This window comes from Poecile atricapillus, chromosome 2 (genome assembly GCF_030490865.1).
Source record: "Poecile atricapillus isolate bPoeAtr1 chromosome 2, bPoeAtr1.hap1, whole genome shotgun sequence".
Taxonomy (NCBI): Eukaryota; Metazoa; Chordata; class Aves; order Passeriformes; family Paridae; genus Poecile; species Poecile atricapillus.
In genome coordinates, this window is record NC_081250.1 from 57,812,188 (window position 1) to 57,836,097 (window position 23,910).

At 39.0% G+C, this 23,910-nt stretch overlaps 1 protein-coding gene across 3 annotated transcripts in view; it reads left to right on the forward strand.

The window, feature by feature from the left end:
- The window catches only part of COL15A1 (collagen type XV alpha 1 chain), a 118,187-nt gene that overhangs the window by 52,555 nt on the left and 41,722 nt on the right, over nt 1-23,910 (forward strand). For 2 of the 3 annotated variants that reach the window (XM_058831388.1, XM_058831389.1), the window contains 9 exons: nt 2,238-2,315; nt 3,651-3,719; nt 5,820-5,945; nt 9,685-9,747; nt 11,780-11,815; nt 13,016-13,168; nt 17,036-17,104; nt 19,478-19,522; nt 21,800-21,835. In XM_058831388.1, the coding sequence (XP_058687371.1) occupies nt 2,238-2,315; nt 3,651-3,719; nt 5,820-5,945; nt 9,685-9,747; nt 11,780-11,815; nt 13,016-13,168; nt 17,036-17,104; nt 19,478-19,522; nt 21,800-21,835 (675 nt within the window). The remainder of the gene's footprint in view (nt 1-2,237; nt 2,316-3,650; nt 3,720-5,819; nt 5,946-9,684; nt 9,748-11,779; nt 11,816-13,015; nt 13,169-17,035; nt 17,105-19,477; nt 19,523-21,799; nt 21,836-23,910) is intronic. The other variant, XM_058831390.1, reaches the window with a different exon arrangement.

Below are 23,910 nucleotides of genomic sequence, written 5' to 3' on the forward strand. Positions count from 1 at the left end.
GCCTCCTGGGTAGCATCAGTTGTTAACTGCTCCCAGTGTGCTGCAAGATGAGACAGAGCCAAAGCTGGCTCTGTACTCCTCCAGTGCCATCCCAGTAAGCTTTTTATTTTCAAATACTCATGCTGATGGATTTCAGTATATGTTTAAAGTTATTTCATGCAAAATCCACCAAAAAAACCCCAAAATAGAACTCAAAATACTAGCTTTGAACATGCAGGGCTAAAAGGAGTCCCAGAGTCAAGTACCTAAGGACTGTGGGCCCAGCCAGTCTGTTCTCGCTGACGTCACAGCCAAAGGCCATTACAGCCTTAGTTTATTGATCAGAATTGCCATCAGAAGAACATTCTAGCAGCAGGAGAAGCAGCTTAGCTGTCAAGAGCAGAAGTTATATTGGAAAGGAAAATACTCCAGTAGTCCATTCCTGATTGCTTTTATGCCTACTTTAGTAAGGACATCTTCAGCTTAGTATTTCATTTAAAAATTGGATTAATATTTTCAAGGGACACTTCAAAGAGAAACTGTGAAGTTAGCAAAAGAGTGTTAAAAATTTTAACAATAGGTTCAAAAGCACTGAGGAATGCTGACAGCTTCATATGCAGAGCTTTGTCTTGACAATACTTTAAACAGACAATTCCTGCAGTAAAAACAGGACAAACAAGAAGACACTGCTCTCATCCTCTTTTATACATGTGAATTATTTTTAAAAAAACAGGTGTTCAGCAAATTGTTTCAATATCTTAATCAGTGTGATTTCCTAGGCCTGGCTGTGTTGGTAGGGTGACTAAAGCTTAAAGAATATACACAAAAATTCAAAACTGTTATGCTGTTTAAAGACAATCAGCACCTTTTCCAGTATAACAATATCTAAATTGCAGGAATAGTAGTAGGATCTTCCTCTTTCTGGTTCTTCTAATTGAAAATGGAAAGCCAGGAATGAATGGGGCACTACATAGCAGTGGAGAGCAGGGAGCTGGCTGTCACTTTTTCACCATGGTCCATGTTCTCTGCAGAGATACAGCTATGAGATGCTCCTTGGGAATGGATACAGTCAGACTTCCTAAAAATGACCCAAATGTGAGATCTGGGGTTTTTTGTCTTCCTCACAGCGCACACAAAGTGGAAGGAATTGCACGAAAACAAGCACCAAACACTGCCAGGAACTAATGTAATAGTCATAGGAAAAAAGCGAGGATGTGTTAAAATGAATGAAGAGCATCTGTAAATGACCATGCTGGCAGACAGTGAAAATAGCCCCAAATTAATTAAACACATTCTCTGTGGATATGACTGAAGTATCACTATAGGAACCATTTGACAAAGCCACAGGGAACAAAGAACTGAATGAATACATTTATCTAATGAACTCTCAAGCATAAAGAGCAAGTGACCAAGAGGCGGTTAAACGTCAGTGTTTCCTGCTATGTAACTGAATATGTGAATTTATAGGGCACAATTAAAATGCTCATAAGCCCAGATAGCAAACTGGCAGGTTAGAGGGTAAAGCACAGATCAGTGGAGCCAGAACCTCGGCTCTTGACTCAAGTGAAAAATACTGGACTTTAGCAGAAAAATTATTAAAAGTCACAAGCATCTTAAGTTGAAGAAGTTCAAACTAACCTCAGCAAAATGTCAGAGGTGATGTAAGAAAGAAAAATTATAAGAAATTGTAGTAATTATGAGAGAAAATGACACATATTTGAACAGGGTCTTTTATTGTGTTGGCAGTAGATAAAGGTCAACGCACTGAAGAAAAATTCTGTTGTGGTGGTATTGAAAAAAGCATTACAGAGGGTAGCAATAAAATCAAGAAATTTACAGATTGAGTACCATGGTGTGACCACACTGACTACTCTTTTTTTGGCTTGGGTTGGTTTGGTTCAGTTGGTTTGGTTTGGGTTTTTTGGGGGGTGGAGTGAGGATTCAGATATAATATGCCCTAAAAATACAAGATCCACAGTTAAAACTTATTCTGGAAAGACGTGCTGTCTAATGCTGTTAATGCTGCTTGTACATTTGCAAATTCATTGCAGAAGTTAGAAAAGGAAGAGTTCTTTATTCCATTGCCAATGCAAAGATCATGTTCCTTGGGAGCCTGTCTTAGAAATGAACAAAGTCCAATCCTGCTCAAAATATCTAAGCAGCCACTCTTGTGACTGGAAATCCACACAGATTGTAGCTAGTGCTTATAACCTTTCTATGGTTAAATCCTTGCTGATTTATCTTAATTGCCATTTCAGGGTGATCCTGGTGAGGGATTGCCAGGACCCCCTGGACTACCAGGACCCACAGGACCATCTGCTCCTTCCAGAGGATTAGTGAGTATTTGGGGATCTCTGTCAGTGAGCTCAGCTTGCCACAGAGGAATCCAGAACTAAATAGGAGGTTTTCTCTGGGAAAGTAGCCTGACTGCCACAGAGATAATCATGTTTTCTAAAACATTCATGCAGAAATGCAAATAAATGTCTGATTGAAGTGAGTGAATACTCTAACCTATGTTAACAGCCAGTATGCACATTTTAAAATGTCAGTGGACATGTGTGCTCTCTTGTGCAAAAACAGCAAATATATAGGAGAACATTAAACAAAAATTTCCACAAAGAGGCATTATAAACCTGAATTATTAATTTCTTCCTGCTGTTGAACAAATAAATGGTTTGACAGTCAGTTATGTTTTCTGTCATTAAATACTAGAAAACAGCAGCACGATGACAATGTTTGTAATTTGAATGCTCAGTGCTCAGAAAATGTTAAAGAATGAGTTTCAGATCCATCATACTGCTGTACTTGGACTTTTCCCCCTGTATCCTTGAGAATACATGTGCATGCAGCTAAAGAAGGAATCTGGCCTGAATTTTCAGTTCATGGTGTGAGAGCTGATTTTACGCTTTGACATAGTTCACCACTGACACCAGTGGAAATCCTGGGGTGGGCTTTTAAACAAAACTATCTGTCACACTGGGTATCGTGAGTATTTAACAAGATAGTTTGGAACATATTCCACTGGCCAAAATGGATTATATGCTCCCCTGATTCTGGGTCTGCTAAATTATGCCAATATATTTCTGGAGCATAAAAACAGATTAACAGTGTTCCATTGCACTGCTGAGCCTGCACTGATGCTGACTTCAAGAGACCAGCAAGGCAGCTCCAGATCCCTAGGACGAGGTGCTCCAGGCCACCAGAATGTTTTATAAAAGTTTTAGAAAAGGCTTCAGTATATTGATTTCTCTCTATAAAAGTCATCTATTTTATTCCAGCTGTAGGAATCTCAGAATTTGGCTTTTTTAATGAGGGGCACATTGTAGGAAACTGGGGTTATCTACGACATCTGAATTTTAGGATATTCTTAATGTTGGCAGGTACCTCTCCAGTTAAATTTTGTCTGAGATATTACTTCAGTTCACTTAAACAGTCACAAGGCACGTGTGTCCTGCAGGATAGTTATCACTGTGCTCAATGACTGCAAAAGAGGATGGTATGAAACACCAGAAATATAAGTGAAACATTTTTGTTGTATTATAATTTATTTTACTGGTGACAGACTGCTGTAAGAATACAGATGATAGCTTTATTTCCAGTAAATGTCAAGAGATATTTGCATTTGTCCTCTTTAGAAGCAATAATATAAAATAGAATTCTCCTAATTTCAGAATAGACTGGAACCTGAAGAATCAGGTTCTGGAGATACTGAGAGTATCAGAGACACTGAGATTTTAAGAGTAAGTATATATTGATATTTCTCATAATAAGGAGCTTTATTTTACTCAAGCAGGTTGTAGAAGGTCAATTTCATAATGCAAGTTTTATACATGCTTAATTTACAGCATCCAGAAAGAATTTGTATGGTTTCATTTCAAGGTCAGAAAAGGCTTAAGTGCTTGTGAGTGGGGAAGAAGCACAAGACAGGAGGCAGCCAAAAAAGTAAAAATGGCAAGAGGACTTTTTAAAATGAGAAAATGCTTTTAATCTAACTATGACAAGACAGTAAAGAGGAGAGAAATGGGAACCATAGATTCATAGAATCATAAAAAGACCTTAAATATCATCTTGTTCTAGGCTCCCTGCCATGGGCAGGACACCTTCCACTAGTCCAGGTTGCTCAGAGCCCCATCCAACCTGGCCTTGAGCACTGCCAGGGATGGGACACCCACAGCTTCTCTGGGCTGTTCCAGTGCCTCACCTGTTCCAGTGCCTCACCAACCTCACAGCAAAGAATTTCTTCCTAATATCTAATCTAAACCTACTCTCTGTCAGATTGAAGCCATTGCACTTATCCTGTTACTACATACCCTTGTAAAAAACCCCTCTCCTTCTCTCTTATAAGCTCCTTTTACTCAGTGGGAGGTGCTGTATAACCCTGGTCTTTGGTTTTTGCAATTTGGAGTACCTGTTCTAAAAAAATATGTGTGTCTGTATGAAATGCTTTATGGTGTAGCTTTCTGGTGAACTGAACCTCAGTAACACTGCAGCTTTCTGTATTCATTTTAGTTCCTAGGAACTCCAGAATGCTACAGCACACTGGAGTCCTCTATTTTGCAACACAGCTGGTGATATTTTTCATTCTCTCAGACTGGTTTCTGCCTCAAGACTCCTCTTCTGTTTCTTTCTTTTTCCTCAAAAATGCTTAATACCTTATTCTCAAGGAATTGACTCAAGGAGTCAATTGCCACACGTTGAAATTTAGCTATCTTGCCTAATTTAGGAGCTTCTTCAGATGCTCTTTGTAGGTAACAAGACAGATGAGTGTCACTAAAGGACACAAAATGATTCACACAAACATCTTTCAGAGTTAGAACAGGAAAGAACCAGCCTTTATTCTCTGACTCCGGTATTTTTAGATTTTCGACCATGACCAGGGATTGGATAGTTAAGTTACCACCTTCCCAAGCACACTGGTCATGCAAAACACCCATCAAAAGATGTTTCTTAGAAGAAATGTGGTAAACAACTTATGTTTATAGAACTTTCATGGAAAAATAACTAAAACTATGAAAACATTATCAGAAGGTTTTAGTTTTCAGGGCCACAGGTGAAAGCTCTGCAGAAGGTTCTGTTTACTGTACTGAAAATCCAAGATGACCCTCTTCCGGATGGAATCCTGTACAAGTCAGAATTAAAGATTTCCTGACTTACAGTGCCATGGCCCAAAACTTCAAGCTGTCCATCTTTTCATGCTAATGCAACCAGTAACACAGATATGGGAGGGAATATTTGAAATGCACTCTTTCTCCTAAGATAACTCACTCATTGATTTCACTCCATTCAATTCATTCAGTTGAAATATTTCTGCTCATGTCTATGCAGGATAGATCTTTAGAGCAGAGGCCAGTTTTACAGCATTAAGCAGGTCTTGACCATGAGTAGAGGTTCTCAGTGCTCCAGCAATAACATGGAGAAACACTATGAAATGGTAGAGGAGAAAAAACCAACCACTTCCAATGATACAATGATCCCTTGGCGTCCTTCTGCTTAGGTCTCTTAACATTAGGTCAATCCTTGGGGTATGTCTGAGGTCTCTACTGGGTTACAGAGAGCTGACACAAGATTTTTTGGTTTTCAATGTCCTGCTTGCCAATGCATAGTGTGAGGTGGCACATTTCAGAGAGCACAGGAGAGGGAGGTCAGTGTGACCCAATGAAAGGGTGTATCTGTGAAACTGAAACTGGTTCTCAGTCTAGCAGAAGTGGGGTGGAAACCCCAGCTGAGTTTTATGAGCCTGAATTATCCATTTGAGCAGTTTTATGAGGTTTTTCCTGTTCCATGTATATAGAAATTAACCTGGCTAGGATAATTTCTAACAGTCCTGCTGATTTATCCAGGGTCTTCCAGGGCCACCAGGCCCTCCAGGACTGCCTGGTCTTCCAGGAAAGCCAGCACCTGATTCAGGTGTAGGACCTCCTGGGTCACCAGGAGAAGATGGAGCTTCTGGGGAACCAGGCCCTGAAGTGAGTACCCTTTTGTGCACAAACTTTGATGTTGTTTCTGTCCTGCAACACTAAGACTTACAGTCTGTATAATTCTTCTAAAAATTGCAGAACATTCTTAATTTAAGAGCTTGAATCTTGTGCAAATTTATTTTTTTAAAAAAAAAAGTCTTGTTAACCAAAGCACATTACTGCACAGCATAATGTACATTTGACAGACAGATACTGGTGAATTGGGACCAGAATAAATAACAATTAAGTGCTTTTGCCAACACTGAATAAGACTAAGTATCGGTTTTCCTATAGTGGTACTTTCAGGAAAATGAAGTTGGCTAAATCATTTATATAAGCTTCAGGAAATTTGTAGAATAAACTGAATTTTCCACTTCCATCATTTTCTTCAGCTAGGTAAAAACACTTATTCCTCCGGACATGTGAAAAGTAATTCTACCGTAAAAAATGTTGCTAAAGTTCAGCTTGTAAATAAATCCTCAGTAAAGTGTTTTTTTCAGTGAAGAAAATAATTTTTTTTATCATTGAACAGCTCTGGAGCTAGGAGATTAGCTCAGTTGATTGGAGCATGGTGCTAATAAAGCCAAGGTTGTGGGTCTGATCTCTGTGTGGGCCATTCATCTAAGAGCTGCACTCGATGATCCTTTCCAATTCAGAATAACCTCTGATTCCATACATTTACCAATAAGGGTCCCTTATTCCCTATCAACAATCTGCCAGCAGCAGTTGTTCTCAGGACAAGATTTGTCCTGTACATCCCACGACACTCAAAAGTGAGTCACCATTTCTGTACCCGACAAGGTGTCATTAGCATATATCAAGAAAGTGTAATGGTGACAGGTGTTGGAAAGGAGATCTCACTATATCTGAGCTGTCTTGGAGGGAGGTTTTTTGAGAATAAGCAAGTTGGAAGTTGATACAAAGTCAAAAACGTGTTTGGCCATCCAGGTGGAAAGCAGCATCTTTTGTGCAGAAAGAAATTAGGCACCTGAAAGACTTTAATATGGGATTCAAGAGTCAAGTGCATGGAAGACAAGGAAATCCATTGTTCTCTGCATCTACTGATGGTAATATGGATGGCAGCATAAAATATAAAAGTCTGAAATCGTGACCAGGTTTCATGTAACTGCTAAACAGTAATCCCAACAGTATCTGTTTTCTTTTCTGAATCCAAGACAGATCAAATTGTATTGAGCATTAAACATGTAATTTTAAGATAATTCTTTGGCAAGTCTAATAAAAATAACAGTTACCCTAATGTTTTATTTACTGCATTTGATAAAGTGCAGTAGAGTTAGATTAAGAGGTTCTCTTCAACACCTTTTTCACAATACAAAATGTATCTTCAACTTTCCTGTGGCTGCTGCTATATCTTCAGAATATAAAGTAATTAAAATTATCTAGGATATAGTACTACAATTTTTCATGAAAGAATAATGTAAAAGGGAATGTTTTTAAAAATGGAGAAATAAGTATTGATTCATCTTTTATTTTTAAAGATGAGTGTATTCCCTCTTGTGTAATTGGGGATTTCACAGGCAATAACATGAGCTACCTGTAGACAGTCAGTTTTCCAATGCAACAGAAATCATTGTTTCAGGATAGTTCCTGGGAAACATATTAGTTAAAAAAGTAGAAGTTAAATGTTAGTAAGACTACTAAAGAATGTTTTCAGAAGAATTAGTCCAGGACAAATCTGCAGCTGCTGAGGGAAAATTCCAGCTATTATGAATACAGACCCATGCAGTCCCACATTTTCAGATGACCTGAGAAGCTGTCATCCTGCTTTTCAAAGATTTGCACACATTTTCACACTCTGGATAAATGAAGTGAGATCAATTTCTAGCGGAAATTTTTTGGTTGGAAACCCTCGTTAAGTACCACATTAACACATTTTTGTTATTCAGGGTTTTCAGCTGTGAATTCTAATTCCAGAAGACCAGCCAATCACTTGAAGTTGGGGACAGACTTAAGTCCTTGCTAAATCAGGAACTTTGTGATGTAGCACTTCTTCTCCCAACAAACATGTCTTGGAAATATTTGAGTAAAGGCTGCATTTAGTAATGGGAAATAGCCCAGCACAAACTGCTTCACAGTGCATCTCATACTGATATGATATTGATCTGACTAAATACACATTTCCTAAATGCTACATGAAGTTAAATTGACTCACAGCATTGCATAGGGATATTTTCTATCATAATTTTTTTGTTTGAGGTAGCTCACAAATGCATTAATATACCATGATGAGAGTAATAAATGTCCCAATGTTGCCTGCTAGCTACATAAGAGAGACTATTCTAAAGCACTAAAGGAAATCAGCAATTTTAGCACAATGAAGCCTAAAATTGATAAGCAGTACAGTGCAAATTATTAGTAAATTTTACAACAGTTATTGTTCTTAGCTCAACCTCTTTTCTTATTCTCTTCTGTCTAGGTAATCATGCCAAAACACAATATGAAAATATTTGAAACATATTGAAAATATTTCTGATTATTCTCAATATTAAAAATAATTCATTAGTTACTCTATGACTCACAGTGCATTCAAAGAGCAAAACCAGGGGTGACAGGGAGGGAGAGAGACAGAAAAATGAGGCTTTGTGATAATTCTGAAAACATCAGAGGGAAACAATGGTTTCTATCTCCTCCACTAGCCTTTTATATCCCTCCTCAAAATAGATGAATAAATATTAAAGATCTCCAGAGGCCACAACACACTCTGTAAGTGCAGTTAAAGGCTTTCAGAGCCCAATTTTAAAAATGTAGGCTGTGCAATATGCCTGTTACCTTTCATGCATGTCTAGTTACTGTGGGCTGCACTTCAATACCTGTACTGATTTATTGGTTGACCCTACAAAGCCAGAGTTTCCCAGTCTGCCTGCTCACTCAAATGGACACAGGATACAAGTCATGGATACAACACCAGAAATTGGGTGGAGAACTTAACATACACTTTTTGAGGCAAAATTAAAGTAAGATGTCATGAACAATATGAGCACCATCAACCAAAGCAAAGTGGCAGCACCTTTTCTTCTGCAGAAGGACTTTTTAGGAGTACTGCTCCTGAAAGTGTAGGAATGTACCTTCAGGCTCAGCTGCCCAGGGACATCTGGCAAAGTGAGTCTGAATAAGCCAAGTGCTGCCCCACATGGGGAGCAGAGGCCCAGCCTCATTGTTCCCGCGTGAGGATATCACAGTTTTATGAATCAAGACCTCTGGCTTTTCTGTTTTCAGTGACAACACAGAAGACTCCTGTTTTACACCATTCCCTCCCTACCACATGCTTTTAGTGAATCTACCACCCAGGAAACCTGGCCACTGATTTGTCAATACTAAGGTTTCCTCAGCTGGGTCTCGTCTAGCACTGACATTGCCAAAAGTGTGGATAACTGAGGTGTCTGGGGATTTCAACGCCATGGTGTCTTTTACAGTGTTGTCAAAACCTGCTTTGATAGCACCATAATCTCTCATGTTAAGGTTATATTTACAATATGCTGGGGTTTATTTTTGCTTATTTTATGACTGTTGTATATAGTTTTCTATTAAAATATATTTAAATACTGGTTGGATACAAGGCCAAACTCTCAGAAGGCAAGAAATAAAAGTGTTAAAACTTAGTGGTGGGAGGTGCTACACATTAGTCTTTCATAATGCTGTATCCTCAGCTGGTCCCTAATACTTAAACACATGTTCTAGAAATTGAGCTCTCAAGTGGCACCTGCTTTAGATTTACTGTCATCTACAGGGTCCTCAAGGTCCTCCTGGCCGTGATGGAGTGGCTGGCCCACCAGGATGGAAGGGAGAAAAGGTCAGTTAAATGTCTGTCTTGCTCCTGCTTCAGTGGAAAATCTTTGTCAATTCTAGGCTGTAAAAATCATAAACAGTTGTCCCTGCAACACAATAGCATCTGGTTTCAGTATTTTTTAATGGAATCCAGATACTAATGGCTTAGTAGAACACATCTCAAAAGGCATATTCAGAAATCCAGAATTTCCTATTGGATGCTGTCTCATTTTCTGCAGCATGCAGTATTCGATATGCAGGATGAACTACTCTGTTGTGATTTGCCACTCAAAAGCCAGTCATGACTGGGCTCAGACAGGTGAGTCTGGAGGGGGAAAGAGAGAACTCCAGTTAGCCCAGCCTGGCACAGCATGACAGCACATTATATGACAGGGGAGACGAGTCTGAAGGAGCACAAACCATTTAAATTGACAAACAAGAGACAAAGTAATGGCCTACACTGGCTGGACACCAGGTGCCTGCCAATGAAAAGCTGATGGGTCAAGATAAGGACAGAAAGATCACTCAGCAATTACTGTCACAGGCAAAACAGACTCAACTTGGGGAAATTAACCTAACCCATTGCTAATCAAAACATCATTTAAGTACCATTTTTTCTACACCCCACTTCAAGAAGGATGTAAAGAAAGCAGAAGCAAAGACTACAAGACAATGTCACTCTCTAGTGAGCTTCAACAGCGCACCTTACACACAAGAACTTGGAAGTAAATTCCCAAGTGTGTATTGCAAGATCACACGCTGTAAGGGACATGAAAAGGCAAGTCTTAAATAGCCATGATACTGATTTATTTTTATCTCTGGAGGCTGAGTGTTCTGAGCTGTGGTATCAAAAGTCTGAGGCTGGTAAAAGTGCAGCACTCATGGGAACCAGCAGCCATCCAGGAGGTGCAATATGTGTGTTACAAAGCAGGCACCTGAAACCCATGTCCACTGCAATCAGCGGTGTGTGTTTTACATGAGGGAGCCTAAGAACAGAAAAAAGTCTAGATGAAGTAAATCAAACATGAATCAAGAGCTATAGGAGTAGATTGATGAGGAAAGAGAAGCAATTAAAGAAAAATTATTTTTTTTTAAATCTTAATCCTCAAAAAAAAGAAAAAAAAAGGACTACAATATTTTGCCTCACTGAGTTTGTTTGCAGCATTGTGTATGTTTGATGAAAGTTCAATTAGAATTGAAGCACTGTGTGTCTGCACCTGTTCAATACAAGTATTTTTCAATTTTAACTATTTTTTTTCTGAAAACCTTGATTTAATTTATATTGCAATATCTGTTTTGTACATTATTCCAAATTAGTCCAGAGAAGATAACAGGAAGAAACAACAGTATGCATTGAAAGTTAATTCAGTTTGTTCATTTGTTCATTCCCTTTGACATGGAATTTAGCCATAGCTTTTAGAAAAAAAATCATAATTTTACTCCTAGTGCTTTTTTCAGACACTCATTTTTTTCAGACTTTATTCAAGATATATTTCTGCTGAGTGAGTAATGATAAGAGCTTGCTAACATAAAAATTATTCCACTTGATTCAGAGAAATTTGAAAAATAATTATTTGTGTACATTCTTATTGTCTGTCTATTCCATGAAATGGAAAAAAACAGTATGCAAGTAAAATGTATAAAGGCAAATATTGATAAAATCTTGTTTGTTGCAGAGGAACCTTTAAATCTTCCTAGTCATCACAATCTGTGTTTGGAAGGGTGCCCTAGACAACTTGAGTGGGACCAGTTTCCAGTTCTGTTATATCCCATAAGAATTTTGACATTTGTATTCAGAAGCATGTGGATGTGGTCTGTAGTGTTCAATTCTGTGTGCTCCAAACCCTTAAAATCTGCAGCAATAATTGAAATACAAGATTGAGTCCAGTCAGTATACCAGATCAGAGCTATTAATGTGTTATCGTAACTCCTGAATTACAGGTTGCTTTCTTTTTAACTGAGAAGTCTGATGCTTCAGATGAAGAAAAATACTATAAATGTGTTTTTCTTGCCTAATAGTCTTACTCTAAGTACTCAGAATTTATTTTCTTTTACAGGGCGATCAAGGTCTACCTGGCTCTGCTGGTGCAAAGGTAACAAAAAAGACTGTGTCTTTATTGAATGGCAGCATCACGGTGATACAGCACATTACTGAAAAGGGTCGAGAAATCCTCAAGATTGTTGTTGTGTAACCTAATGAAGATGACAGACCTGGTTTCTCAGGTGGCCACCATGCTTCTCCGTGAAGTGTGGTGTAGTTGAATCACCTTGGCTGGACAAGGCTCCATCACTCCCCTTCCAAGCAGGACTGGGGAAAGAGATGACAAGATGGAAAACAACTTGTAGGTTGAGATAAGGCAGTAGTTATTAAATCAAAAAGAAAGTGAAAGTTTGCATGCATATAAACAAAGAGAAAAAAATTCAATCTCTACTTCTCATCAGTGAGTAATGTTCACTTCCCGGGAAACTGTTGCTCCAGAATACTAGAATACTATAAAATAAATACTATAGTGCTATAAAATAATACTATATATATATATACACACTATAAATACCATAATTCTATACTACAAAATATTATATACTAAATACTGTATAGTATTTGTACTATAAATACTATAAAATAACAAATGCCCCCCTGTTCCTCCTCCCTGCCTTAGCTTTTATATCTGATCTGGAATCATATGGTATGGAATACCCCTTTTATTAATTTGAGTCAACTACTTTAGCCTAGCTGTGTCCTCTCCCAGCCCACTTGACAGGAGGAGGGGATGAGAGAATTGTTAGAGACAGCACCAGTGCTGTGCCAGTGCTGCTCAGCAGCAGACAAAACACTGGTGAGTAGTCAACTCCTTTCCAGCTACCAATGCAAAGCACAGCACTGTGAGGGCTGCTAAGGGAAAATTAACTCCAGCTCAGCCAGACCCAATACACATAACCAGCAGGTTGAGAGAGGTGATGCTCCCTCTCTACTCTGCCCCCATGAGAGCCCACCTGAAGAGCTGTGTCCAGCTCTGGGACCCCCAGCACAAGAAAGGCATGCACCTGTTGGAACAGGTCCAGGGGAGGGCCATGAACAGGATGGGAGGATGACCTCTTCCTGGAAATGTGCAAGGCCTGGTTGGATATGGTTTTGAGATACCTGGTCTAGTGGAAGGTATCCCTGCCCATGGCAGAGGGATTGAAACTTTGATGAGCTGTCCAACCCAAACCATTCTGTGATCCGATAAATTTACTTTCTTACCTCTACTTAGGTATATTCAGTATATCAATAGACTGAATTTTTATTTTAGGGTGATACTGGAGTCACTGGATCAATAGGCCCCAAAGGAGAAATTGGCCCTATTGGGTCTCCTGGAAAACCTGGACCACCAGGACCTCCTGGGCCTCCTGGGCCCCCTGGACCTCCTGGACCACCAGGACTAAGTTATGGCTTGGGATTTGAGGTATTTTGAAGTTTGTTGTAACTATAAATTTATTTCCTCCAGAGGAAAGACAATGTGATCACCTGTATATTTCATAGGTATTTAAGTCTGAATTGATGACAGAGTAATTTGTTCTAGACTGAAATTTGCCAAGGAGTGTAAATACAGACACATACATGTTGCTCATTTCTGACCTCATGGGCTCTTCTGCTTGGAAGAAAAATGTTCCATTAAAAATAAAAAATTGCAGAAGTTACTTTTTCTACTTCTGAGAACAGTACCTTCATCACTTAAGAAATGAGATTGGGCACGCTCAAGAGAAGTTTTACATATCATTTGAGAACTGCTCATTTGGGTAATGTTGTTGGAGCAGAAAGTGGCTTTGCAATAAAGAAAGGCAAGGGAAGAACACCCAGGTTCAAGAATTAAAGCTGCTGCTTTAACATCTTTGTGAAGAGAGATCAAGAAAGTGTCGATATCAATATTCATATTTGTGTCTTCCCTTTTATTTTTCCTTTTTTTCCGTGTACTTTTCCATTCTAATTTAGTTGTTTGGTTCAAGAAAGTATTTCCAAAGTTTTTTGTGTCATAATAAAGTTTTCACAGTAACTCAGGGCAGTCTCATCAGAGAAGTGAGAATGTTTGACCAAAACCACTGGCCATCTCTAGAAGGGCTGCAGTAAAGTGGTGGTGTTTAAAAGATACCTACACATATCTCTTAGTATCTACCCCAACTCTTGTATTTTTCTTTTCTTTACTCTACAGACACTTCGAGGTGTCACAGACATGACCATTAATGACAGCTTGTTTAGAGACCTAATTTGCTTTCTGATGTCTGACTAAAGAAAGTTGTATTTTGTACACTACTGGTTAATAATCTCACTGATGTCAGTGAATTTCAATGGACAAAAAATCTCTCTAGCAGTTCACAAGTTCTTAATTGCTATCACAGAAATTGTTAACAAGGAACAGCTTGAAGTCTAAGCATACAAAGAGTCCTTTGCCTTGTCCTAGGCACACTGCACTGGTACACAGTGAATCAATATCTGCTTGTCTCAGAATGAGTTAAGGACCACTGGCAAGTCACATCTTCATCCCATGCCTGGCCTGAGTTTTAGCCCAGAATGATGGCTTCTCTCACTTAGTCATCTTCTGTGACCTGTGAGGACCCATTCTTTAAGAGATTCTTCACTTTTCCCCATTAGCACTATTTGAGTAGAAGGCAACATGCCCCTATCATGTCACCAAGGAGTTCTCCTGAAATTAGGTGCTTAGGATCAAACTCTGTCACCTTTGATATCTAAGTCTCAGAGAAGCAAACTTAGCAGATGAGCAGGAAAGGGTGAAAACTGGGAGTCCCTACTTTTATGGATGCAAATTTGCAGAAGGATAAATCTAACTGCAGTATCAGTATCCTGACTGGCTTCATCTTGAACTTTATCTACTCCAAATAAAATTGGCATGATTGTCATTTCCCTGAGAGAAACACTACTTTAAACAGACTTGCTAGCTGTAGCTGATCTTTTGGATGCCCACCCCTGCCATCTGTTGAGGCAACACCGTGGTCTGCCAGTTTGTTAGGGTGACACTACCTTTTGGTTGGCAGCCTGTTTATTGCTGTAAGGCTGTTTCTGCAAAACACTCCTGTTAGCACTTGTTAGCATCTGTGATCAGCTATGTGCAAAAACCAAATGGCATGGTGTTTGCTGGCACTTATGCTTGCCAAAAGAACAGTTTGAGCTGCAGAAGGTACCTGGTAAACCCATTAAAAACATGCAGATGCCAAAAGAGATGATGTGTTGTATCAAGCAGGCATCAAGCACTCTCGTAAAGGGAAAAACAGACTGGCACAGTTCAGTCAAGGGAGAGGGCCCAGAAACACAGTGTGGTTTACCCTAAGCAGTGAGAGTTTGATTCGACAGGCCAAAGAGAATATGAGGGGACTTTCTGTTGGTATTTGAGACACTGATAGATGATGGAGGAGCAGAATGGAAAGTCTGAATAACATTAAATCAATCTCAGGTGAAGTTGCACAAAAGGTCTCTCACCTTGGTCCGCCGAAAAGAAGGACCCGATTCCAGCTGTGCTTTCCTTCTGCTTCTCTTACTCTTATGGAGCTGGCAGAAGATGTCAGAAGATCTCTCTTTTTCAGTGGAGTCAGGTCAGATGATGTTCTCCATACCTTTGGTGTTAAGCTGTCAAGCTGCCATTCAGTAGTAGCTGAAGGTCATCTGATGGCATCTGACCCTTTCCCTTGCACCATCTCCCAAGTGCATCACAGCTGTGCTAAGCTGGGTAATTTCAAGTCACTAACAGGCAGAAAGCTAAGTAAGCCACGAGTGTGGGTCTCCTAAACCTGGTAAGCTGACACAAGGGCTCATTGTCACTAGGAGGTGGAGATTCTGCTTTGCTCCTGTTCCTTTTCTCCCATCTGCAGACGTTCCTAGCGCGTGCCTGCCTTTCACATGCACTATCATTCAGTATTCCATCTCTTCTTCCACAAGCAAATTTAATTTACTAAAATTTTAGAGAACACTTGTGCCTCAAAAGTATCATATTTTCTGCCATTTTAGTTATCTAAAGGAAAGTGAGGGGATTCAACACATGATGCTGATGTTGCAAATGAAGGCTGTGTGACTGGGAGCAGGGAAGTGAGACAAAGAAAGATTAAGATTTTCCCTTTTCAGAAACAGGAAACAATTAAGCCAGCACAGCTGCAACTAAGACTGCAGCTAAAAGCAAGTGAACAGTTCCCTGCTGGCATGGTTTCCAGATGTTTTGAAGCACAGTTTGACAAGCTTAGACTAAGCACAAACCAAGGGATAGGAACATGACAGGTGCTGGCCCTGGAACAAGTAATTATGACAGCCTGCAATTTTATTTCTTTGCTGCTTTGGAACTGGCAGCTCCTGCCTCTACCATGGATCTGGAATGTCATAGAACAATGAAAGCTGGAGTGAGGTTGCTGGTTTCTGTGTAGTTTCCTTTAAAACTACTAAAAAATCTCCAAAGGCAATAGATAGTCTGCTCTCAAGGACTCCCACTACACAGAGACTTCTTTCTGTAGTTAGCAGAGAGCAATGGAAGTGGACAGTGGGCTGGAGCAGATAACCTGTAGTGAAAGTCTTGGTGAACTAAGCTTGCTTAGTCTGGAGAACACTTAACCTTCATCTCTGGAAGGTTCTACTGCCTAAGTTCCCAATGACCTAAACAACTTGATTGGAAATCAGTGTTGACGCTGCTTTTGACAGGAAATTGAGCCAGGCAGCCTCTGAGATAATTAGTTCTACAATTTGATGGTGGTACTTTTTTCTGCTCAATTTCAGAAAGCAGTATTTTAGGCAGGAGTTCAATATTCTAGTGTGAGAATTAGGAAGAACCTTTATTGGTGAAAAGTGATTGCTGCCCTTAACAAGCTGCCAGCAAGTTCTCCCTGCCATAAATCAGTTCTAGTAACCCTTACTAGTCATTAGTGTTTCTGTAGCTGGGTCCTAGGTAAATGCTACGCAGGAAAATACTGCTCAAAAGTGTGCTTAAACACAGTAGATACTGTCTCACTTCTGTTTGATGCTCTTCAGCCCGGAGCACTGGAGCAACGGTGTCAAGTTGGCAAGGCAATAAAGACCAGAGTTTCTGTAAGGAAGAACAACATGTTTTTATCACATTTAAGCAAAGCCTATCTGCAGAACATCATCCATTTTTCTCAGAAAAAAAGTTAATGACAAAAGATTAAATTATTTGTGTTCAGTATGTTCAGTATGATTCCAGTTTTTACAGAACTTCAGAAGACTGAGCAGTTGAAAAAAAACCAAAAAAAACCAAAAAAACAGAAAAAAAACCCGAAAAGATAAATTCTTAAATTCTGTAGCATTTTGTCTCTTCCATTAGGATATGGAAGGATCAGGTAGCATCGACCTGTTAAGTGAATCAAGAATTCCTGGATCAAGGGGACCAAAGGTGAGTGGGTGTTTTGGGGAAGGGGAGAATAATTTGTTGTTGGGTTGTTTGGTTTGTTTTGGGCTTTTTTCCAAACAGAAGTTTCCTCCACTCTGCTTTTTGGAAACATATAGCCCCAGTCAGCTATAGATTGAGAGTCACTGCACTGAAATGGATTCACTTGCCCTAAATGTCATTAAAATAACTGTACCCTCCAAAGAATCTGAATGGTATTTCTCTGATACCTCAGAGAAATGATACCTCATTAGCTAATGATTTTTTTGATTCTGCTCTGATCTATTTTTGAGATACTAAAAGGTGAAATAAGGGTTTTCATGTTATCTAGCTCTCTATTTCTTCTTTTACCCTAATAGGTTCCCTTCTCGCATATGAAGGTGAATCACACATATGGAAATGAAACTGAAAAGTTAAAGTTTGACAATGAAATGTGTGTAATATGGCATGCCACTTTTAAAGGAAAAATTGTTCCCAGTAGTGTGGGAGCAATGTCACAGACAAAGGCATGCTTTTTTCTCCATCACTGTGTCTCAGGAGATTTTTTGCTAGTGTGGGCCACTTAAATAATCAAGTAGGGAATTTGGGAATATAATGTATCAGTACCAACCAGACCATTTGGATTTATTGTCATTCTTAACAATAGAAGGAGCTCCAGTGGTTTAGTCTGGCAACAAATGGAGACAAAGACGTGATCCAGTAGCTACTCAGGAGTCTCTGAGGGGCAACTGCAAGTGTGATGGAGCAAAACTGTTCCTTGTAGTGCCAGATGGTGCAGCAAGGGACAGTGGTCACAATTTGCAGATTATGATGCTCAGGCTAAACTTCAGGAGAAGGCTGTTTCACTAGAAATTTGATGCAGGACTGGGGCAATTCACCCAGGGAGGTGGCAGAAGGTCTGGTCTTGGAGTTACCGAGACTTTGCATGACTGACCTGATCTGAAGCTGGTGACAGTTCTGCTTCAAGGGGGTGATTGGATTAGATGGCCTCCACGGGCCAGTACAACCCTGTGCCTGTGATTCCATGAATCGTCAGACACCAACTGAACACTGGAGGCAGGAGTGACCTTGAGCAGCTCTTTACTGTGTTGGTTTAAAGCACTAGTACTTGTGAGTCACTGTAGTTGTAGCTGATAGCTTAGAGAACTTTTACTCCTTTTATGTCTTTTCCTAGGTACTAAAAATAGCACAGAAATACACTTACAAAAATAAGTATTGAATCTGTTAGCTGAAACAAGGAGGTGTCCACAACCAGGGCCAAAATTGTGCATTCTGGCCTGCCTTAGTCACAGCCTTACTCTCACATTTGGTTTTATAACAGGCATTGTTTCCAAGTCACTCAACTACAAATATTCAAAAAATGTCTTGTTGCAGTTGAACAAAATTTTCCTGTTACTGCTTAATTACTCTGCAAAGTTTGAATCAGTACGGAAGGCAGATGAGAAAAAGAAAATAAGAAGAATAAGAATCTTGCTGTAATTATGAAAATGCTTTTACATACTTACTAGTACTGCATTATGAGCCATTTACACCTTATCACAACTCCAGAGTACCAAGTGGTATTTAGGTGAAAACAGAGAATCTGCTTCTAAGGGGGCAGCAACTCAAAACAGCTGCCAGGAAATAAATTACATTTATTGGTGCTGTCTTTGTATCTGTTGAGATTTCTATGAATCTTTTATCAGAAATTAGTGGTTATATTTGAAGTAGAAATATAAAATTATTTTTTTCTGACAGCTCAACTCTCATTTCCAGGGTTTCTATTTCTATCTTCCACAGATCAGTGTAAAGTTTCATTGGTGTTTTCTCATTATTTAGCATTACCATTTATTAGTGCTTTCATATTCCAGATAAAGAAAATTCAATCACTTTGTTGAATTCCTTTCTCTTCTGTTCAGCTTTCTACAGTGACCAATAATGAACTGCTGTCCGTTTTACCATCAAAGAGCCAGAATTGTTCTTTACAATCCATGTCACCATATAGAGATGAGAGGAATTTGAATTTCAAAATGTTTTTCAAAACAAGCTTTTTGGGAAACTGTTTTTAAACCTAGCAAGACAGTGTTACCTCTAAACTGGTAGCAACATCTTAATTTCAGCCAAGAATGCAAATTCAAAAAATTGTAAGCAGTTGAAAGCAATCCATCACAACAAATGCATGTGGATAAATTTATTACTAACATTTTCTAAAAACTCTATATAGTGACAGCACTAGTTGTATTTGTAAGAAAATGTACATTTTATTGCTCTCTGTCAATACTAGAGTTCTCCAGCATGGATTTTGTAACATTTGTGACTGTGAGTTAAATTTATTTCTGAAAAAAATTTTGTTTTCAAGTGCCATGTGTATTTACCAGTAAATTCAGTGTATTTTTATAGGGTTCTGCAGGAAGACCTGGACAGCGTGGACCATTAGGACCAAAGGTAAAAACACTCGAAAGATAGCCTATATTGCTTTGGTGTATATTTTTTTATATTTTTTTATTTTTATATTCTCAGAATTTGCCTGACTATAACAGCTTTCATTTCAGATTCATATACTGATTAAGTTGGGACAAATTTTGTTCCCATTTACACTGGATATCTACGCAGAATGTGCATTATTAGAATTATTTCATGTCCAGAAGGGACAATGAGTAAATACTAACTGGGCTATTACATTACATGGCATCTTTGTGAAAATTTTTTTGACACTTGGCAATTTCTCTTTGTCACTCATTTATGTTACTCTGGTCTCTGAGAGGTTACATGTATGCTGATGAAAGAGGAATCTGCATGAGGAGGCCTTCTAATCCCAGAAAGTGATAGGAAAGCATTCAGGAAGATGTTGGGGGGAAGAAGGGAAGATGAATGCCTACATTGCCTTGGTTTTATTTGAGCTTAGAAGTGACAGAATTTTTCCATTTTGATGCTGCTACTGGTTGTGTAACCCATGGGGAAAAAAATGGAGACATGAAAAATCACAGAAGAAAAGGGCAGATTTGTAGAATGGGTCCTTAGACAGGAAGAGGTTTTTCCTATTCCTACATAAAGCTCAAGTACCACTCAGGTTAATAGTACAGCCTGACAACACCTTAAATGTGGAGTTAAAGAAATCTTCATTGCCTGGGAAATAACAGTAGCATTGAAACAGCAGGAAATGGAAGATGAGAAGTGGCAGTGCCCATCCTCTCCCCATGAAAGTTTCAGCTGAACTTACACCCAGAACTAATCACTGACTGCCATTGCTGGCAATAACTGCATGGACCTAATTCCTAGCACAACAGCCACCAAAAGTCTGGCCAGCCCCCTCTGTCTAGAGTCTGTAAAGCTCAGCTTCTGGGGCTGACAAAAGTCCTTCCATTGGGTACTACTCCTGTTACTGCTGGAGCACATTCTTTATGAGTGAAAAAATCACAAGTTGCACAGCACGTGTTGGTGAGTGATGCTGCAGTGGACTGGCAAGAATAGATGTGCTCTCACATGATGCTGCTCTGTGCACATGAGTAGGTGCTGAGTCTCCACACTGAAAATACGCTTTTTTTTTAAGAACTTATTCTCTGCCCTTAGCTAGACATTTTGTTTCTAAGAAATGCTGCTTCACGAAGATTTCAGAAATTGAGGTAGCATGATTCTTAGGATTTAGGAAATGGGCTGGAGCAGTAGAGATAGTCATAAACCTAGGCTGTTGCCTGACATCTTACAAAAACAGGTACACTATGGCAAAATTAATATAAAGTGGTTATAATACCCTATCATTCTCATGGGGATGAATTTTACACCCACTTTTCATGATTATAAATGACTTCACTAGGCAACAGTGGCAAAATACAACAACCACCCACTTCCCAAAACCAAGAGCTAATGTATCACGAGGAGTTGAAGGTATAGCTCTGTTTCATGCATCCTTCATCCTTCAAATACCCCAGACGAATACAGCTGTCAGAGAAGACCAGCTATGATCAATTTTCTCTCTTTCCTAGCAAGTAAGCACGGATACCAATTCTGCTTTCACTTTTATCATTTTGAAAAGCTGCTTTCATTAAAAAACAGCCTACAGTATTCACACACTCTTGAATGTAAGAACTCCCAAGAAGCAGTAAGCATAAACATAACATTAGAGGCAATGGCTGATTTATTCCAGTTTATATTCTCTATCTGCAAAGAAATGAACTCAATTGGATGCTCTCTGTCTGTTACAAAATTGAGTAACCTGTATACTTAGAGCTGGAGTCCTGCAGAATCAGCCCCAAAGGTGGAACAGTGCAGTGTTCATTATCTTGCCCGTGGTTTGACGCAGTGCCTGGGTAGGTGGGGAGAGCAGCAGTGTGGGGGGACTGCGTTAGCTGTTTTGGAGGAAGATGGTGAGTCCTTTGTGGAGGCACGAGGTCATGGCTGCAGTGGTAGATCTGGGCAATGTTACCATGAGCTGATTTCAGACATCAGAATGAGGGTTCAGGCATGTGGCTTGGTCAATGCTCAGCAAAAACAATGAGTCGTGACCACAAGCTCTTCAGATGTGGGTGGCAACTGGTGGTTAAAATCCCAAAACCAAATCCCAAATGTATGCCCAGCATCACTTTACCAAAAATATGCCGTATTTTTACTAATCCTTTTACTCCATTTGGTTCTTTTGTTTTTTAGGAAAGTAGTGTACATGTTTAAAACCCTTGAAATTACTGCTCACTTTAATACTTGAGCCCTACTGTGTCTCTGTTTCAGGGAGAAAGAGGCAACGTGGGTCCACCAGGTTCAAAGGTAGGAAGTTTATTTATTTCATTTATTCAACCTGATCTAAATCCTCAGTTGTTTCTTTCCTCAGTTTCCTTTCATCTCTTAATGCACTTAGAGGATAATGAACATTTCTTGCTCTATCAGCATATTAAAGCCCAGGATGGCTTCACAAACCCCTTTCTCTGGAGAACTGTGAGTATCAGGAGCCAGTATAACCTGGTGCTTAAGACTTCTGCTTAAAAAACGTGGTTAAAATCGCATCTAAAAGGTGCATGCTTTCAAAGGCACCTTGTGATGCTCTTTATATTTGCACCAGAAAAAAAGATGAAAATCAGAAAAGCTTAGACAGAAACCTAAGTTCCACGTGGCCCCTGTTCCTTCACATGGTGGGGCGTAGCTATCAGCCCACACCGGAGTGCCCCCACTCATGACACAGGTCTGTGCTACAGTGGTGGCCTCATGTCTGTGCTTATCCCTGCCTGTTCTGCTTTGGAACCCACCCCAAAATTCCTCCCTGGGACTCTGCTGCTCCTTGCTGGTCCCTGTCTGACCTGAGCGTCTTTTGCAGGCACAAGCCAGCAGAGAGCGCTGATGCGACTCATAGAATATTAAAAATTAAATAAAATAAAATAAAATAAAATAAAATAAAATAAAATAAAATAAAATAAAATAAAATAAAATAAAATAAAATAAAATAAAATAAAATAAAATAAAATAAAATAAAATAAAATAGCCTTCTCCTGCATTTAAGACAGCCCTGAAATCAAAATTTGCTCTAGGAAACAAGATAAATGTAGTTATGCTTGCTGAGTATTTACAAGAGTATTATCACAGTCTTCTAGCAGCATCTGCTTGTTTATTTTAAAAAAATACCAACAGTGTAACAGGACTCTTCTTGCCATAAATTCCATCTGCTGTACATATTTTGAGTGTTGTCATTTCACACAGATATTTGTCAGCATGATAATTAAAGCTGATGCACTGACACACAGGACAGTAGTTTAACTCTTCTTAATCAGCTTGAGACTATAGAATATTATTTTTAATATTATGCCTACACATCCTTTCTTCTGAGGTCCTTTTTCTAGTGATTACTATTGTTTTATGTGATAGATGCATTTGAAATATATGTATATTTTAAGTAGAGTGGCTACAGGGTTATTTGAAAATTGAACGATTTATCTTTTTAACCCTCAAACTAAAAAATATCTTTGTCCTCTTATACCTGAGCAATGAGCTGCATTCTTAAAATATGAAGGGAGTTAGAAACAAAGATGCCTCTGGATACATTAGTTGCAATAAAACATCTTATCTATCCTGGATCTTTTCTCCCCATTTAAATTTTGTTAGGAAAACTAATGGGATAAATTATTCAGTGTTTGTGATAGTAGGAAGCTGTCCTGCAAGTACCATCATGCCTGAAATGACAATATTCTGTTGCAGAAATGCTGTTGGTCCAAGGTTATTTCCTCTGCCCATTTACCTTTGCTTCAGATAGATACTTATAATTTTCCATATGCAATTGAGAGACATCCCAAGTACCATTTTTACTGCTCATGCAGATACCAAAACCTCAGTAGTTGCTTTGATGCCTAAATTCTATTAGCATTCAGACACTCTTTATCCTGTCTATAAAATTGTTCATAAAATGAAGAATAGAGTACTACAGTAATCATACTTTATTCCTGACCCACACACTTCACTGATCGCTGACAAAAAACAGAAATAGCAGTGAGAATTTTCTTTCTTAATGAAATAGGCACATTAAATCTCTAATGGTGGTACTATCTACTGTTAAAACCCAAAAATATTTTCTTCAAGCAGAGCAAGAAGTTGGAAACAAAGCAGTATTTTCCAAAAACGAAATCAAAACAAAAAAAAAACCCAAACAAATAAAATAAACTCAAAGAAAAAATAAAAATAAAAAGCAAAATAAAATAAAACCAAAACAAAAAACAAAACCGCACACAAAATAAAACAAACACCCAAAAAACCCCACCAAAAACCAAGCTAACAGGAGTAATTGGTCTCTTGTTTTTCCCATGGAACAGAGCAGCTGTCAGATTCCAGCAGTCATATACAGGCCTGTGTTAGAATAC